The sequence below is a fragment of the Furipterus horrens genome, unplaced genomic scaffold, assembly GCF_987537825.1.
Source record: "Furipterus horrens unplaced genomic scaffold, mFurHor1.1.pri manual_scaffold_4, whole genome shotgun sequence".
NCBI lineage: Eukaryota > Metazoa > Chordata > Mammalia > Chiroptera > Furipteridae > Furipterus > Furipterus horrens.
In genome coordinates this window covers 194,665,090-194,684,787 of record NW_028327174.1, presented here as the reverse complement: position 1 = coordinate 194,684,787, position 19,698 = coordinate 194,665,090, and the positions used below count along the sequence as shown (strand labels likewise).

The 19,698-nt window shown below is 43.7% G+C and overlaps 2 protein-coding genes across 2 annotated transcripts; both read right to left on the bottom strand.

Moving 5' to 3' along the window:
* Nucleotides 1-5,049: 5,049 nt before the first annotated feature.
* Nucleotides 5,050-6,036, bottom strand: LOC150013655 (olfactory receptor 1J4-like). The gene has a single exon (XM_090275985.1). It carries the CDS (start codon nucleotides 6,034-6,036, stop codon nucleotides 5,050-5,052), a length of 987 nt encoding a protein of 328 aa, XP_090132111.1.
* Nucleotides 6,037-18,158: 12,122 nt separating this feature from the next.
* LOC150013654 (olfactory receptor 1J4-like) lies at nucleotides 18,159-19,145 on the bottom strand. Its single transcript, XM_090275984.1, has one exon. It carries the CDS (start codon nucleotides 19,143-19,145, stop codon nucleotides 18,159-18,161), a length of 987 nt encoding a protein of 328 aa, XP_090132110.1.
* Nucleotides 19,146-19,698: the final 553 nt, after the last annotated feature.

Genomic DNA, 19,698 nt, shown 5'->3' with positions numbered 1-19,698 from the left:
CACCGGATCCTCTTCTGAAGGAGGATGGGCTGGGAAACAACACGCATGACCTCCATGTGTGCAGTCCCCTGAAGCACAGCCAGCCTCTCCTGCCTTCTACCTGGAGAGAAGATGCGTCCAGGCCACCCCAGGAGGGCGTGCCTTTAATGTAGAACAATGGGCCATTAGCATCTTCCACCCGGGGCCCTGGTGAACAGCAGCCTTTGGAACCCCCTGGAGCCGGCCTGCTTCTGAAGTTCCGCAGGGACCCCGATCGGACCCCATTAAAGCCGGGGAGCACCCTCCTCCTGGGCCGGTCACCATGAGATGCTCCCCCGCCCCCACAAGGACCAAAAGCAGCCCTGGTCTTCAACACTCAAGCCAAAGCCTGGAGCACCGCTGGTCACTCATCCTCAAATGCACCGTCCACAAGCTTTCCCCTGGGGAACGAGAATCTCAGTCTAGGCTATTCCCCCGCTCGGAGGGTGCCTTCGACTTCAGCTGCCCCAAGGATAGAGTCCATCTAACGATCTATATTTCAGCAAACTGAAAGTTAAAGCAAGAAGAGAAAATGACTAAATGACTCGCTTTGAACAATGCCTAGCAAGGAAGGCCTGAGTGATATCTGACAAATGATGTGCTTGTGGGATTTAAAAAAAAAACTTTCCGTCAAGAAAAAGCCCTCTGTGGCTTCCAAGGCCCTGATGCGTCCAGCTGCATGATTCTCGGGCTCGGAAACACCACAGACACCTTGGTGTCAGTGGAGCTGGGATGCTGATGGCAAAACGGCCCAGCAGCTGGCCTGAGCTGTTGGCCTCATAAGGACATGGAGCTGCTCCGATCTTCCCGGAGCAAACCAAGCCCAGAGCGGGCCTGCTGCTGCTTCCATTTAAGGAGAAAGCAGAGGAGAAGAAAGCAGGGGGGCCGGGGGAAGCAAGCGCTTCTCAGGAAGGTGGGGCAGCAGGTACAGGAGCTGTGGGAAGCCCCCCACCCCGACGGCTCCCCCATTGCACAGCCATGAAAGCTTGTGCAGAAGGGCCACCTGCTGGGCGCCCCAGCTGCTTTCCTTTGCGAGGCTACGAATGCAGGAATGAAGGTAACTGCCTGCCCACCTTCCCACCCAGCCCCTTTAGAGCCCCTGAAGCGCTTGCAGATGCCTCAACCACCCTGAGAAGCAGCTTCTGCAGGTGGAAGGAGGCAGCCAGGGAGGGAGACCAACCAAGAGACGGACAGAGGACAGCGCTCGGGGGAGTGGCGGGCACTGAGCACGAAGGTTTGGGAGAAACAGGGGTAACAGGAAAGACAAGATGGGGGGAAGAGGCAGGGGACGGGGAGAGCAGGACTGTGGCCTGTGGGAAGGGGACAAGCTTCCCGCTGCTGCAGCCTGCAATGCGTCCTCTCTCGTCCCTCTTCCTTTATCCAGGGGCACCAGCAGGATCCTGGGATGCCTCCCAGTGAGAACAGGCTGGCAGAATGCTGAACTGGTGGTCTTTGTGGCAGCAGGGAAGGTCCTCGTGCCAGGCACCCAGAAACTCAATGCCAGAGGTCCCTTCAAGCCTCTCCTTGCCCCTCCCAGTGCCAACTGCGGGGCCCCTCGCCACAGCTGAGCATGGAGCAGGTGCCGATGGCTCTTTGCTCGTAAGACATTCATTCATTCGTTCATGCATGCATCCCTTCAACCTGCTCCTTCCCGAGAACCCACCACGTACCAGGCACTGTGCCCGGTGCTGGGGCGCAAGCGTGGCCCAGCAGCAGGAGCTCACGCTGCTGATATTCTGATGAGAACACTTCAACGGGACCAAGCCCTGAACCACAAACCGTGGTGCCACGGAGAACTCCGACGCGAACATGTAGAGCCGTGATATCCTATACAACCACCACTTGCCACATATGGCCATTTGGTTAAAATCCCATCACACTGACCCCGGCTGCTGTGGCTCAGTGGATTGAACGTCGGCCTGCGAACCAAGTGTCGCCGGTTTGATTCCCAGTCAGGGCACATGACTCTGTTGCACGTCAGGTCCCCAGGTGGGGGTGCGTGAGAGGCAACCACACAGTGATGTTTCTCTCCCTCCCTTTCTCCTTTCCCCTCTCTCTAAAAACAGATAAATAAAATAAAAATAAAATAACCTTGTTAAAAAAAAGTAATTAATTAATTTTTAAAAATTCCATTACATTTAAAATGCGGTTTCTTGGGTGCACTACCCACATTTCAAGCGCTCAGCAGGCACACGTGGCCAGTGAGCTGCCACAGGGGTGGTACGGATCAGAGGTCCTTACATCCCCGCAGCAGGTTCTCCCGGACAGCACTGGGGAAGGAGCCCACGTGGGGCAGGGCTTTCTGAACTGTGCCTCAGAAAGAATTCCTATCTGTTGCTTCGTTAAATTAGAAATTTGCTGTCTGGTCAGCTGCGTTACTGGGATCTCTATCATAATCTGTCATCTTGAACAGTTTTGTGTTTACCTTTGCTTCCTAGGCAGGGCTGTCACACCTCCTACGCTATAAAGGGCAGAGCCCCATTACTCATCACAACCGGGAGATCCGTCTCATCATGCTGTGGTGTTTTCACTGTCCTGCTGCCGTCACTGTTGCTGCTGCAGCCAGCACAGCTTGACCGCTCCTCCATGGCTTCTCCCCTCCTACCTGCCTGGGTGAGCATCACTTCTTTATAACTTCATATGTTGGACTTCCATTTATTTTCTGGAACTTCTGGATATTGCTGGTTTTGCGGTAGTTGTATTCCTTCTTAGTTGTGGAGGGAGATGTGGTGTGTCAGTCTAGGCCTCCATCTTGGCCGGAAGTCTCCTGTGTTTGTTTACTTCCATGTCCCAGGGAGAGCTGTCATTCCTACTATGTTGTAAGGGGCGGAGCCTTAGGGATTTGTCAGTAACAGGCAATCTGTTTCACCACGTTGTGGTGCTGTGTGTGGAGGAGGGGTTTGAGAGGGAACAATGCCACTTGCCCAGCACTTGCCCCTTTTCCAGGCACTTCTCCCACTTCTGCACTGGACTGGCACCCCTCTAGCTGCTGCCCTGGCCGTCTTTCCCATAGTGGGTGTGTCTGAGGATGTTCTAGGTCTGTGAGGGCCCTTTAAACAAGTGGATTCTGCAGAGAGACAGGCAGTTTCTGCCTCCGTCTCAACCCCCACTGGTTTGCACAGTCAAAAACAATGAGGCTTGATTTTCCCTGGAGCTGGGACAGTGAGCTGCTCTGGTGAGGAACTGGGAACACTCCCCAGGTGTCCCTCCTGACTTTTAAAATGTGTGACTGCACTTACCGCCTGCCTGCCGCTGCTGCCACCACCTCACCGTGTCCTATCCAGCTGGGCTCTGCCCCTCCTACCTGTCTGGATGAGTATTTCTTATTTATATCTTTGTTTGCTGGACTTTCATGCAGTTTGATTTTCTGGAACTTCTGGTTGTTTCTAGTTTTGAGATAGTTGTATTCCTTCTTAGTTGTGGAGGGAGATGCATCATGTCTGTCTATGCCTCCATCTTGGCCGGAAGTCTTTATATAAAATTTCAATGCTGTAAGTGCACTTTTACACATTGCTTTTTTCCACTTAACGATATATCCTGATGTTTCTCCATATTGATTCATATATATTTTTGTTTTTATTTTTTCCACAGTTGCAAAATACTCTATTTCAATGATGTTCTATAGAGTATACTTTAGGAGTCCTAGAATGAAATACTGGTGATGAGTCTCCTAAATGCCATGAAATGTGTATCTCAAATAGCTCAAATGGTCAATGTCATGTTTTGTATTTTAAGCTGTGACTTAAAAATTAAAAAGAACTCTGGCTGGTGTGGCTCAGTGGATTGAGCACTGGCCTGTGAACCTAAAGGTCACAGGTTCGATTCCCAGTCAGGGCACATGCCTGGGTTGCAGTCCAGGTCCCCAGCTGGGGCATTGGAGAGTCAACCAATCAATGTATCTCTCACACAGCGATGTTTCTCTCTCTCTCTCCCTCCCTCCCCTTCTCTATAAAAATAAATAAATAAATGTTTTAAAATTTTTAAAAAGAAAGTAAAAATAATCTCTGCATATAGCACAGACAAAAATTATAAAATAATAATAATGTGTAATTCATAATAGAGGAATAATGAAATAACAGTATATATAATTTTTCAAAAGGAGGAAGACACGTGAGAATAAATGTGAAACAGATGTATCACATAGTTATATGGAAAATATAAATTCAAATATATTATGATTACATTAGATGTCACTAGATAAATAGCTCCAGAAAAATAATAATGTTGCTATACATGAAAAGAACAAAATCCAACTTTACATACACTTAACGAAGGACACCTCACTGACACTGTGGACACAGAAAAGTTTAACATGACAGAAAAGAAATGCCATGTAAAATTTAACAAGAAAAGCTGCATCTCTACTATATATCCTATAGTAATATCAGTAGCTATATCTGTATATACATGTATGTCTACAGATATGGATATAAGGCATCAACCTTAATATGAGAAGCAGATGAAGTTCTAAGGCAGGACACATTGCTAGAAATAACTCCTAACAGTGTGCTGTTAAATGCATTGTTTAAAAGTCTGTCTCTCTTTTGTTAAAAGTTTTGCTCTGTAGCACATACGACTTTTCATAGTGTAATTATTCTGATCATGGCTGATTGCAGTGCACCAACATGATGTCATCGAATGTGAGTTGGGAAGCTGTGCACACAATCAGCGTGAAGCCAACAAAAGCTAGCATAGAAGAATCAGTTAAAAAAAAAGTAACTTCACCAGAAAATGATCATAATGCCAAACCAGTGTGTCCTCATAACACAGCATAAAAATAAATGAGCAAAAATGGACATATCTCAATGGAGAAAAAGACAAATTCATAATTATAATCCTATAATATGCTTCACAAATGATTTTGCATATAATAAAAGATAATGGACAAAGGAAAATATTAATTAGGAATAAAGAATATAAACAATCCAAGCAGCAAACCTGACCTAGCTGACATATTAGCAGCACTTATACATGACAATGGAATGCAAATTCTATTACAGTTGTATGAGAGATGTCAACCACACAATTTTGTTAGGAGATGTACTTCACTGTGTTCCTGACTGCAGTAAGAGGATTTAGTGATTGCCACTTAAAGAAGTTAACCCTGTTGACAAACATTTCTAAGGCCTGTTTTATGTCTCTGTTCCTCAGGCTGTAGATGAAGGGGTTCAGCATGGGGGTAACAACCATATACATGACCGAAGCAATTATGTATTCGGAATCCCATGATGAGGGCAAGAGGTAAACACCAGCAATTGTCCCATAGTATAAAGACACCACAAAGAGATGGGAGCCACAGATAGAGAGGACTTTCAAGACTCTCTTAGTGGAGGGCACCCTTAGGATGATGGTCCCTATGCGGAGATATGAGCCTAAAATTATAAGCAAGGGCAAGAATAAAAGCATTCCTCCCTCGGTGAAGATGACCAGTTGATTGAGGGAGATGTCTGAGCAGCTCAGCTTCAGGAGCACAGAGAGGTCACAGAAGAAGTGAGTGATGGTATTGTCAGCACAGAAGGACAGTCTGACCAAGAGGAGAATGTGCAACAGGGCATTGCCACAGGAGACAATCCAGGAGGCAGCCACCAGCAGAACACACAGCCCCTCCCTCATGACGGTGGTGTAGTGTAGAGGGTGACAGATAGCCACGTACCTGTCATACGCCATCACAGTTAGAAGGAAGTCATCAAGACTGCCAAAAAATATGAAAAAATACAACTGAGAAACGCATCCCACATAGGGGACAGATCGTTGCCGAGTCTGCATGTCCATAAGCATCTTTGGGACAGTGACAGATGACAGAAAAATGTCAGAGAAGGCCAAGTGGCTGAGGAAGAAGTACATGGGCTTATGCAGGCGAGAGTCCAGCCTGATGAGCAGGATGATGAGCAGGTTGCCCAGCACCGTGGTCAGGTACATGCCCAGGAACAGGGCGAAGAACACTCCCCGCTGCTCTGGCCGGATGGGGAGCCCCAGGAGGAGGAACTCAGACACGCTGCTCTGGTTGTCTCTCCTCATGGTCCTCCTCTGTCAGCTGGGGACAAAGGAGGTTTGGGAATCTTCAGGATCCTAGAAACACAACCAGGACCATCACATCTCATACTATGGGTAAACCATGAATTTTTCCTTTAATTTTAATTGTTTACAGTACTGCAGTTTTCCCATGTTTTTCACTTTTCCTGCCTCCTTCTTCCCTCAGGCCATCATCACACCATGGGTGATGCATATATGTTCTGTGGCTAATCCCTTCGTCTTCCTTCTAGCACTCCTTCCCTCCCTCCATTAATTTCTCACACCTGTGGATGCCTGCACCCTCAGTCTATCCCAGTCTGGTTCCAGGAGAGCATTGCACCCCTAAGGCAGCCAACAAAACTTTATTGCTCAGAAGCAGGGAGGCGCTCACTGTTTCATTCAGCCATTATTCATTGAACATCGAGTCTGTGTCGGAAACTCTACTGAGGGCTGAGATGCAGCAGGAAAAAGAAAAGCAAGGTCTCCCCTTCTGGGAGCTGAGAACTTGATGAGCATGAGGAATAATTTCTACACCTGTACAGCGCCAAACCATAATAATTCACTGTGGCAGAAACGGAAGACGAGTCCAGAAAACTGGAATCAGTGTTTTTGCCTTAAAGTAACGTGACACTCCAGTGCTGAGGCACCATTGTTGGAGCGATGTCACACTCCGCCTGTGAACCTGCCAGGCTCCATTGACTTTCAGCTGTAAAGTCAGGGACACTCCAGAAATGGGTAACTATTTAAAGCCATGTGATTGAGAATAGCTCAGAAATCAGAGTAGTCCACAAACTGTCTTTTTCACAATAATGCTGACCATCTTGGGGTCATAAACACTGTGTTGAACACTAAGTTCAGGGCTTTATCTACTTTTTGTAATTAAATCCAACTTCAGCCTTACATTCCCAGGTTAAAAAATTCTTCACACCTGTAGTAAGAATGAATGTTCTTTTCCCCCTATATTAACTGTTAGGAAACAGAAACATAAGTTATGTAAATCTTATATGCATATATAAACTGTATGTATTGCCATTTTCTATAGGTTAAAAATACAAAATACTTTTTAAGAGGGTCAATATCATTGTAACCCTATTGTGACATGTGGTTACTAGACTTACTGTGGTAATTGTTATTTAAATGTTGAATCACCATATTGTATACACCTGAAACTAACACCATATTGTATATCAACTATAATAAGAATAAACTTACAGGAAAAAATCATCAAATATGTAGGTCAGTCTACTATGTCTGCATGATCAGAGCCTGTGCTCTTAACTAGTACCCATGGAAATATCTCCCATCATTGGGAGACCCTGTGTTACTTTAGGTTTGCAAGTAGCTCAATGTTTTCTTAGATCCCTACCTAGATAGTTCCATTCATTTATATGGATCTGTTTTCCAGTTTTCAAAGACCCTTACATTCATTTTCATTTATTCAAAAATACATATTTATTACACTCCCAGCCACACACTCACTGCATAAGCATCACACACCCTCCTACTAATAATGAGAGGCTTGCTTGCGCCCCTTCTGACCCATCCCCATCCTGGGGGAAGGCAGGCAGCATGGGGCAGTCAAGCCTATTCAGTCACAGGCACACTTGTTAAACCACCACCAACACACTTTGTACATGGTCACACAACATGGTAACATACAGAAAACAAACAAAAAATGCACCTTCCTGCTCACACTCGAGTGTGTCACCCACAGACACAGCTCGCACATGCAGCAGTACACACTGCTGAGCGGAGGTGTGAGCCCTCTCTGACTTGACCTTGGCTCCTGTGAGGTCAGGCATCTTCCTGCTCAGCAACAGAGCCAACAGTGTCACCCCTGATGCTCAGCAGTGACGCAAGTCCTTTTGACCACAGGCATGAGTCAGCAGTCCCGGATCACATGCCAGGAGGCTGATAACCTGGTCTACATGCACTTAAACAGGGCCCAGGTTAAGACTAACTCAAGAAAAAGTCAGGCTTTAGATACATGGCACACATATGTCCACGCATAAGCCCCTATCAAACAGCACATACATAAGCATACACAATACAGGCAGACACACACACAGAGTCACCGACTTCGAGTCTCATCTATGAATCAACAACCACGCGGGCAGATTCATCCCCAAGTGCAGATTTCTAGCCCCTCTGACCTGTACTCATCCTTGGTGAGCTCAGACACCTTCTGCTCCAGACTGCTGCCCAGTTCCTTAGGTTTTCCTTAGGACGTCTCACAGCCACACAATTGGAAGAAATATCTGGGGCCTTGGCACTTCTACAGACTTTCATTTTCCTTAACCAGCTCCAGAGAAATGACTCAAAAGACAACACTTCCTTACTAATAAGAGACTGACACCAAGTCCCCAAGCTTCTGGCTAATTTCTGCCTGTCCTTTGGGGAGCTTGTGTCCAAGAGCCAGAGGGACTGGAGTCCTAGGGGACAGTGTCCCTGATTCTACTGATGCCCTGGACTCCTTTCTTCTTGGGCATTGTGCCAGGTGGGACAAAGGATTTTCCAAATTTTATTTTGATATGATTTTAAAGATATACAAATGTTGTTAAAATAATATCAAGAATTCCTGGAAAGGCCTCACGACATTCCCCAATGGTTAACATTTTAATATGTTTACCTTCTGTGTGCATGTGCATATGTTTGTATGTATGTATGTTTCAGGCCGGTATTTTCAGCAGATATACCATAGGGCATATTATTAGAAGACATATGATATTAATTTTTCTATTTACTGGTGTTTGAATCCTTGATCAACTGACTATAGTGCTGTCTCCCAGGTTCTCTACTGTAAATTTACTACTTTTTTGAAGTTAATGTTTCAACCTGGTAAATACTGGGTATCATTTGGGTAGTTATTTTGATAATATATAAATGTAACTTTTTCCTTATTAACATTTCACCCACTGTATTTGACATTCATTGGTGATTCCTTTTTTTACTTTCTTTTTCACAATTATACTTTATTGATTACGCTATATAGTTGTCCTAATGTTCCCTCTTTGCCTCCTTCCACCCAGCAACCCCACTCCCTCAGGGAATCCCCACACCATTGTACATGTCCATGAGTTATGCATATAAGGTCTTTAGCTACTCAATTTCCTATATTGTACTTTACATCCCCATGGCTATTCTTTACTTACTTGTACTTATCAATCCCCTCACCTCTTCACCCATTTTCCTACACCCCCTCCCATCTTGCAACCATCAAAATGCTCTCTGTATCTGTGATTCTGTCTCTCTTCTTGTTTGCTTAGTTTGTTTTTTAGATTCTATTGCTGATAGATAAATATTTATTGCCATTCTATTGTTCATAGTTTTGATCTTCTTTTTAAATAAGTCCCTTTAACATGTCATATAATAATGGTTGGGTGATGATGAACTCCTTTATTTTTTTTTTTTGTCTGGGAAGCTAACTTCCCTTTTATGCTAAATGACAGCTTTGTTGGGTAGAGCAATCTTGGCTGTAGGTCCCTGCTTTTCAGTACTGAATATTTCTTGAAAATCCCTTCTAATCTTCAATGTTTCTTCTGAGAAATCAGCAGACACTCTTACAAGAACTCCCCTGTAGGTAACTAACTTCTTTTCTCTTGCTGCTGTTAAGATTCTCTCTTTAGACTTCCAGCCAAGATGGAGGCTTAGACAGACACACTCGGTCTCCCTCTACAACTAGAAAGGAATACAACTACCACAAAACAAAAGATAACCAGAAATTCCAGAAAATAAAACTACATGGAAGCCCAACGTATGAAGTTATAAACCAGCAGTGCTTGTCCGGACGGGTAAGCGGGGCAAAATCAGAACTGGAACAGAAAAATCAGGCAGTGCTGTTTGTGGTAGCAGTGGGGAGCGCGGCAGGGGGAGCAATCTGGGCTGCACTCGAGTCCCGACAGCTCGCGACCCCAACCCTGAGAAAGGCAGCCTTACCATTGCTTCAGATGGAGAGGACCACAGGGTGGGGGGACAGATCCCGGTCTCCCGGCAGAGAATAACAGCAGGAATCCATCTTGGGCCCCCGCCCCCACACAAAGGGCCACAACACGGCGAAAAATGTTGCAGACCAATGCCGGTCACCGGGTAGTGACTAGTATATGGAACTCCGCCCCCTACAGCCTGCCCATGAAGCAAAGCAAAACACAAATCTGTCAAAATTAAGAAGACAACAATTGAAATACTGCTAACGCAGCTCACCACGCAGCAGATGAGGAACCTGACAGACAAACAAATAGGAAAACTTTCAGAGGCTCAGTTCAGAGCTATAGTTATAAGGTGGCTTACAGAATTAACAAAAGATTTCAGCAAGACAGGGAAGGAATGAAAGCCGCTCACACTGAAACAAACTAAAACACATATGAGACAAGTGGTGAGGAAATAAAATCCAGAGATCAAATCAACAAACCGGGATACAGGGAAGGAACAAACAGTCAACAAATGCAGAAAGAGGAAACAAAGAGTAAGGAAAGTGAGGAGAGGATCAGAAACCTCTGGGACAGCTATAAGAGACCGAACATTCATATTATAGGATTGCAGAGAACAAAGAAGAAGAACTAGAAATTGAAAAATTATGTGAAAAAATAATGAAGCAGAACTTCCCAAACTTGGGGAAGAAAATAGACTTACAGGTCCAGGAAGCACAGAGTGTTCCAGAAAAACTGGACCCAGGGAGAACCACTGCAAGACACATTATAATCAAATTGTCAGAAATTAAAGATAAAGAGAGAATATTAAAAGCAGCAAGAGAGAAGAAAAGAATCATGTACAAAGGGGTCCCAATTAGACTATCAGCTGATTTCTCAAGGGAGACCCTGCAAGCAAGAAGGGACTTGCAAGAAATATTCAAAGTAATGGAAATCCAAAACCTACAGCCACAAATACTCTATCCAGAAAAACTGTCATTCAGAATAGAAGGGCAGAGAAAGTTCTTCCAGGAAAAAAATAAAACTGAAGAAGTTTATTAGATCCAAACCACTATTATATGAGAGTTAAAGGGACTGCTTTAGAAGAAGGAGGATCAAAACTATGAACATTAAAATGAAAACTGAATCACAACAGCCAAAAACAGAGGCTAGGGTATCAAAATAAAGGCAAACTAAATAGGCAACGAGAGTGGAAAAAGAACTATAGGTATGGGGAACATACTGGGGGGAGGTCAGCAGGGAGGGGGAAGGGGGAGAGGAAGATAGATGATACAGGAATTAAGAAGCATAGTAGGAGGGAATGGAATAGAGGGGAAGAGGTTGAGAAGAACTATATGCACAACCAATAGACATGGGCTAAAAAAGGGGGACAACTGAAGGGAGCGGGGCCACCGGGTGGAGGGGAGCAGAAAGAAGGAAATTGGGACAACTATAACAGCAAAATCAATAAAACATTTTTTTTAAAAAAGACTCTCTCTATATCTTTAACCTTTGGCACTTTAATTATGATGTGTTTTGGATTGGGCCTCTTTGCATCTATATTGTTTGGGACTCTCTGTGCTCCTAGACTAGCATGTCTATTTCCTTCACCAAATTAGGGAAGTTTCCTTGAGTTGTTTTTGCAAAATAGATTTGCAATTTCTTGCTCTTTGTCTTCTTCTGGTACCACACATGTGAATGTTGAAACACTTAAAGTTGTCCCAGAGGCCCCTTAAACAACCGTGATTTTTTTTTTTTGGGGGGGGGGATTCTTTTTTCTTCTTGTTGTTTTTTACATCCCTATGTTTCAAATCATTGATTTGATTCTCAGCTTCATCCACTTTAATATTGTTCCCCTGTAAATTGTTTTTTATTTAAATTAGTATATCCTTCATTTCTGACTGGATCTTTTTTATGCTGTTGAGGTCCCCACTAGGTTCCTTAGCATCCTTATAACCAGTGTTTTGAACTCTGCATCTGATAGATTGTGTAACTCCACTTGGTTAGTTCATTTTCTGAAGTTCTTCTCTGTTCTTTAATTTGGACCATATTTCTTTGTCTCCTCATTTTGGCAGCCTCCCTGTGTTTGTTTCTATGTAGAGCTGCTATAACTCCCTGTCTTGGTAGCATGGCCTAGTGTCGTAGGTGTCCTGTAAGGCCCAGTAGCACAGCTTTCCCTATCACCCTAGTTGGGTTATTGAGGTGCACCCTTCGTGTGGCCTAAGTACACCCTTCTCTTATAGATGAGCCTTCATTTCTGTTGGCATGTCAATGGAAGGGATTTACCCAGGCCAATCAGCTGCAAGGGTTGGCTGTGCCCACTGACCACCAACTTCAGGCCAGGATGATGATGTTCCGATGTGGTCTGTAGCCATTCACTGGGTGCACAGGCTCTGGGTTTTCTCAGATGGTGCAGGTCAAAGTTAGCCACCACCCATGTTCTTCCTGGGGCCACCCTGCATGAGTTATAAAGCAATCTGACATGGCTGCTACCTGTGCTGGGCTTGGAGGTTCCCACAAAAAGCCAAGCTGTGAACCTAGGCTGGCTGCTGCTAGTGCCAAGCATGGGGCCACTTAGCAAAAATATAGGTGGTGGGGGCTCACTGAGGCTAGCTGTTGTTTGTTTGAGTGGATTTAGGAAATCTTGAAGCATGAGCCAAGACGAGCCATTCATATGGTAAAGCAACTGTCAACAGCTTCCGTGGGCCCATAAGTAGGGTGGAACAGAATCTCAGGGGATCTCCAGGACAGGGAAAGAAGTGTTAGCCAAGTCGATGGAGTCTCAGATATGGCACCCACCTGCCAGCTCTATGGCTCTGTGGGTATAAGGCTCAGAAAAGGGACAGTGACCTCTGTCTACCTTTCTGCCTAGGAGAAAGCTGTCCCACAGCTTTTCCCTGGCATCACACACTTCAGTTCCTCCCAGTATGTCACTGGTGCCTTTCAAGCTGCTACCCTGGTGCTGGAGCTCAGAGAGAGTGAGCCTAAGATTGTGTGGGAGTTTTTAAAGAGAACATTCTAGGGACTCCAGAAGTTTCTTCCATCACTTAATCCCCACTGGTTTTTGCAGCCTGAAGTTATGGGGGCTTATCTTCCTGACACTGAAACCCTGGGCTGAGGGCCCTGGTGTCAGGCTTGAAGTCCTCGTTCCCATGATATCCCTCCTAAATTTTTATCTACCGCATGTGGATGTAGAACAAGCCTGTTCCACATCTCCACCTCTTCTACCAGTCTGGATGGATGTGTTTTCTTTCATTCCGCAGTTGTCGAACTTCCATTCAACTCAATTTCTGACAGTTATGAATGATGATTGTTCTATATTTTAGTTGTAATTTTGATTTGGCTGTGCAAGGAGGAGAGCCTTGTATACCTATGCTGCCATCTTGAACACACAGGTTATTCTCATATGACAAAATCATCGCAAATATAGTAGCCAAATGGTAATTTTTCCAACCCTGTTATTCTCCTATGTTTATTAGTTGTGTTTTCTCATAAGAAAGGAGTTACCGTTATTCCCCACTCATTTGTTTTCTATTTGTTTATATAACTATGAACTCCTGGATTTTTACTTATTATTCTGAGTTATAATCCATTACTATAGTTTTTCATTTTCAAGCTTTAGGCGTGTTTATTGTTTACAAGCATTCTAAATAATATCAGAGAAGTTAACTGGGGAATATATATAAAAGAAACACAAGAAGTGAAAACTAGAAACTAAAAAATTAAAGGAATGTTTACTCATGGGGTGGGTCAGGAGTGGCACAGAAAGAATGGTGGATGGAAACAGTATAGATCTTGATATATAGCATATAAATTTCCATCTATTTACAATTTTAAAACTCATGGGTTTGAATTGATATCTCCAGGTCTAGTTTGGCATCATAAAACTTTCTGCAGCTTTTCCTTTCCCAACACAGAGTATCTTTCCCACAACAGTGAGGAGTCACTGCCTTTTCCTCAATGTTTACTTACTTTCTGAATTTTTGACATGGGAAGAATTTCAGAATCTTGAACTCCTACCACTGTTAGTGACACATTAACTACATGCAGCCTCAGACTTTGTTTCCAGTTTATTTTTACTTGTGAGAGTATATAGACAAATTCTGAGTTCAAGAATTACTAGGGTACTTACTTAATTTTTCTCTAATTATGGTATTAATTTAAGATAAAGTTAGTATCATTTGCCTTCTTTACGCTATTTTGCTCTATGCACCACCTCGTCTATTTATTTTCTAGCGGCAAGAGACAACATAGTCATAACTAAACTAATAATTATAATCATCTCCCTATCTCTTCTATCCACCTCCTCTAGGTAAACCATCTCATTACTGTCTGATTTAGTCTTCCTGAGTTTTTTTGTTTTTTTTTTTTCTCAAATGGGCAGATTATGTATCCTTTATTTTCCCTTCATTTTTATATAAAATTTCTTTTTAAAAAACATTTTAAATATGCTTTATTATGTTGTTACAGTTGTTTCAATTTCTTTTCCCTTTGTTCCCCTCCACCCAGTGACATCCCTCCCTCCAGTTGTCCCCCCCCTTAGTCCATGCTCATTGGTTGTGCATATAGTTCTTCTTAACATCTTCCTGTCTACTCCACACCCTCCTACTATGCTTCTTAATTCCTGTACCATCTCCCTCTCTTTCTCCTCTTCCTCCTCCCTGCTGACCTCCCCCCATAATGTTCCCCATGCCTATAATTCTTTTCAACTCTCATTGCCTACTTAGTTTGTCTTTGTTTCGGTTCTCTAGCTTCTGTTGTTGGTTGTTGTGATACAGTTTTCATTTTAATGTTCATAGTTTTGATCCCTTTTCTCCTAAACAAGTCCCTTTAACATTTCATATAACAGTGGCTTGGATCTGATGAATTCCTTCAGTTTTACTTTGTCCTGGAAGAACTTTTTCTGCCCTTCTATTCTGAATGACAGCTTCGCTAGATAGAGTAATCGTGGTTGTAGGTTTTTGCTTTTCATTACTTTGAATATTTTTTGCCAGTTTCTTCTTGCCTGCAGAGTTTCTTTTGAGAAATCAGCTGACAGTCTTATTGGTACCCCTTTGTACATGATCCTTTTCTTCTCTCTTGCTGCTTCTAATATTCTCTCTTTATCTTTAATTTTTGACATTTTGATGATAATGTGTCTTGCAGTGGTTCTCCCTGGGTCCAGTTTTTCTGGAACTCGCTGTGCTTCTTGGACCAGTAAGTCTATTTCCTTCCCCAAGTTTGGGAAGTTCTGCTTCATTATTTCTTCACATAATTTTTCCATTTCTAGTACTTCTTCTTCTCATTTTCCTCACTTCTCATTTCCTGTTTCTGCACTGGTTGACTGTTTCTTCCTTCCCTATGTTTCGGTTTGTTGATTTGATCCCTGGTTTTCTTGCCCTCACCACTAGTTTCGTATGTATTTTTGTTCATTTCAGCAGGATTAGCCTTCATTCCTTCCCTGTCTTGTTTAAGATCTGCTGTTAGGTCTGTAAGTGCTTTTATAACCAAAGCTCTGAACTGTGCCTCAGAAAGAATTCCTATCTGCTGCTTCGTTAGATTAGAAATTTGCTGTCTGGTCAGCTGCGTTACTGGGATCTCTATCATAATCTGTGTCATCTTGAACAGTTTTGTGTTTACCTTTGCTTCCTAGGCAGGGCTGTCACACCTCCTACGCTATAGAGGGCAGAGCCCCATTACTCATCACAACCGGGAGATCCATCTCACCATGCTGTGGCGTTTTCACTGTCCTGCTGCCGTCACTGTTGCTGCTGCAGCCAGCACAGCTTGACCTCTCCTCCATGGCTTCGCCCCTCCTACCTGCCTGGGTGAGCATCACTTCTTTATAATTTCATATGTTGGACTTCCATTTATTTTCTGGAACTTCTGGATATTGCTGGTTTTGCGGTAGTTGTATTCCTTCTTAGTTGTGGAGGGAGATGTGGTGTGTCAGTCTAGGCCTCCATCTTGGCCGGAAGTCTCCTGTGTTTGTTTACTTCCATGTCCCAGGGACAGCTGTCGCTCCTACTATGTTGTAAGGGGCGGAGCCTTAGGGATTTGTCAGTAACAGGCAATCTGTTTCACCATGTTGTGGCGCTGTGTGTGGAGGAGGGGTCTGAGAGGGAACAATGCCACTTGCCCAGCACTTGCCCCTTTTCCAGGCACTTCTCCCACTTCTGCACTGGACTGGCAGCCCTCTAGCTGCTGCCCTGGCCGTCTTTCCCATAGTGGGTGTGTCTGAGGATGTTCTAGGTCTGTGAGGGCCCTTTAAACAAGTGGATTCTGCAGAGAGACAGGCAGTTTCTGCCTCCGTCTCAACCCCCACTGGTTTGCACAGTCAAAAACAATGAGGCTTGATTTTCCCTGGAGCTGGGACAGTGAGCTGCTCTGGTGAGGAACTGGGAACACTCCCCAGGTGTCCCTCCTGACTTTTAAAATGTGTGACTGCACTTACCGCCTGCCTGCCGCTGCTGCCACCACCTCACCGTGTCCTATTCAGCTGGGCTCTGCCCCTCCTACCTGTCTGGATGAGTATTTCTTCTTTATATCTCTGTTTGCTGGACTTCCATGCAGTTTGATTTTCTGGAACTTCTGGTTGTTTCTAGTTTTGAGATAGTTGTATTCCTTCTTAGTTGTGGAGGGAGATGCATCATGTCTGTCTATGCCTCCATCTTGGCCGGAAGTCTTTATATAAAATTTCAATGCTGTAAGTGCACTTTTACACATTGCTTTTTTCCACTTAACGATATATCCTGATGTTTCTCCATATTGATACATATATATTTTTGTTTTTATTTTTTTCACAGTTGCAAAATACTCTATTTCAATGATGTTCTATAGAGTATACTTTAGGAGTCCTAGAATGAAATACTGGTGATGAGTCTCCTAAATGCCATGAATTGTGTATCTCAAATAGCTCAAATGGTCAATGTCATGTTTTGTATTTTAAGCTATGACTTAAAAATTAAAAAGAACCCTGCCTGGTGTGGCTCAGTGGATTGAGCATTGGCCTGTGAACCTAAAGGTCACAGGTTCGATTCCCAGTCAGGGCACATGCCTGGGTTGCAGTCCAGATCCCCAGCTGGGACATTGGAGAGTCAACCAATCAATGTATCTCTCACACAGCGATGTTTCTCTCCCTCTCTCCCTCCCTCTCCTTCTCTATAAAAATAAATAAATGAATGTTTTAAAATTTTTAAAAAGAAAGTAAAAATAATCTCTGCATATAGCACAGACAAAAATTATAAAATAATAATGTGTAATTCATAATAGAGGAATAATGAAATAACAGTATATATAATTTTTCAAAGGGAGGAAGACACAAGAGAATAAATGTGAAACAGATGTATCACATAGTTATATGGAAAATATAAATTCAAATATATTATGATTACATTAGATGTCACTAGATAAATAGCTCCAGAAAAATAATAATGTTGCTATACATGAAAACAACAAAATCCAACTTTACATACACTTAACGAAGGACACCTCACTGACACTGTGGACACAGAAAAGTCTAAAGTGACAGAAAAGAAATGCCATGTAAACTTTAACAAGAAAAGCTGCATCTCTACTACATATCCTATAGTAATATCAGTATCTATATCTGTATATACATGTATGTCTACAGATATGGATATAAGGCATCAACCTTAATATGAGAAGTAGATGAAGTTCTAAGGCAGGACACATTGCTAGAAATACCTCCTAACAGTGTGCTATTAAATGCATTGTTTAAAAGTCTGTCTCTCTTTTGTTAAAAGTTTTCCTCTGTAGCACATGCGACTTTTCATAGTGTAATTATTCTGATCATGGCTGATTGCAGTGCACCAACATGATGTCATTGAATGTGAGTTGGGAGGACGTGCACACAATCAGCGTGAAGCCAACAAAAGCTAGCATAGAAGAATCAGTTCAAAAAAAAAGTAACTTCACCAGAAAATGATCATAATGCCAAACCAGTGTGTCCTCATAACACAGCATAAAAATACATGAGCAAAAATGGACATATCTCAATGGAGAAAAAGACAAATTCATAATTATAATCCTGCAGTATGCTTCACAAATGATTTTGCATATAATAAAAGATAATGGACAAAGGAAAATATTAATTAGGAATAAAGAATATAAACAATCCAAGCAGCAAACCTGACCTAGCTGACATATTAATAGCACTTATACATGACAATGGAATGCAAATTCTATTACAATTGTATGAGAGATGTCAACCACACAATTTTGTTAGGAGATGTAGTTCACTGTGTTCCTGACTGCAGTAAGAGGATTTAGTGATTGCCACTTAAAGAAGTTAACCCTATTGACAAACATTTCTAAGGCCTGTTTTATATCTCTGTTCCTCAGGCTGTAGACGAAGGGGTTCAGCATGGGGGTAACAACCATATACATGACCGAAGCAATTATGTATTCGGAATCCCATGATGAGGGTAAGAAGTAAACACCAGCAATTGTCCCGTAGTATAAAGACACCACAAAGAGATGGGAGCCACAGGTAGAGAGGACTTTCAAGACTCTCTTAGTGGAGGGCACCCTTAGGATGATGGTCCCTATGCGGAGATATGAGCCTAAAACAATAACCAAGGGGAAGAATAAAACCATTCCTCCCTCGGTGAAGATGACCAGCTGATTGAGGGAGATATCTGAGCAGCTCAGCTTCAGGAGCACAGAAAGGTCACAGAAGAAGTGAGTGATGGTATTGTCAGCACAGAAGGACAGTCTGACCAAGAGGAGAATGTGCAACAGGGCATGGCCACAGGAGACAATCCAGGAGGCAGCCACCAGCAGAACACACAGCCCCTCCCTCATGATGGTGGTGTAGTGTAGAGGGTGACAGATGGCCACGTACCTGTCATACGCCATCACAGTTAGAAGGAAGTCATCAAGACCGCCAAAAACTATGAAAAAATACAACTGAGAAATGCATCCCACGTAGGGGATGGATCGTTGCTGAGTCTGCATGTCCATAAGCATCTTTGGGACAGTGACAGATGACAGAGAAATGTCAGAGAAGGCCAAGTGGCTGAGGAAGAAGTACATGGGCGTGTGCAGGCGAGAGTCCAGCCTGATGAGCAGGATGATGAGCAGGTTGCCCAGCACCGTGGTCAGGTACATGCCCAGGAACAGGGCGAAGAACACGCCCCGCTGCTCTGGCCGGATGGGGAGCCCCAGGAGGAGGAACTCAGACACGCTGCTCTGGTTGTCCCTCCTCATGGTCCTCCTCTGTCAGCTGGGGACAAAGGAGGTTTGGGAATCTTCAGGATCCTAGAAACACAGCCAGGACCATCACATCTCATACTGTGGGAAAACCATGAATTTTTCCTTTAATTTTAATTGTTTACACTTGTGCAGTTTTCCCATGTTTTTCACTTTTCCTGCCTCCTTCTTCCCTCAGGCCATCATCACACCATGGGTGATGCATATATGTTCTGTGGCTAATCCCTTCACCTTTCTTCTACCACTCCTTCCCTCCCCCCATTAATTTCTCATACCTGTGGATGCCTGCAGCCTCAGTCTATCCCAGTCTGGTTCCAGGAGAGCATTGCACCCCTAAGGCAGCCAACAAAACTTTATTGCTCAGAAGCAGGGAGGTGCTCACTGTTTCATTCAGCCATTATTCATTGAACATCGAGTCTGTGTCGGAAACTCTACTAAGAGCTGAGATGCAGCAGGAACAAGAAAAGCAAGGTCTCCCCTTCTGGGAGTTTATTATTGATGAACGTGGAGAGATAATTTCTACACCTGTACAGCGCCAAACCATAATAAT

Bases quoted from the DNA above. Each gene is read 5' to 3' on its own strand.
- LOC150013655 (XM_090275985.1), bottom strand. From the start codon at position 6,036: ATGAGGAGAGACAACCAGAGCAGCGTGTCTGAGTTCCTCCTCCTGGGG.
- LOC150013654 (XM_090275984.1), bottom strand. From the start codon at position 19,145: ATGAGGAGGGACAACCAGAGCAGCGTGTCTGAGTTCCTCCTCCTGGGG.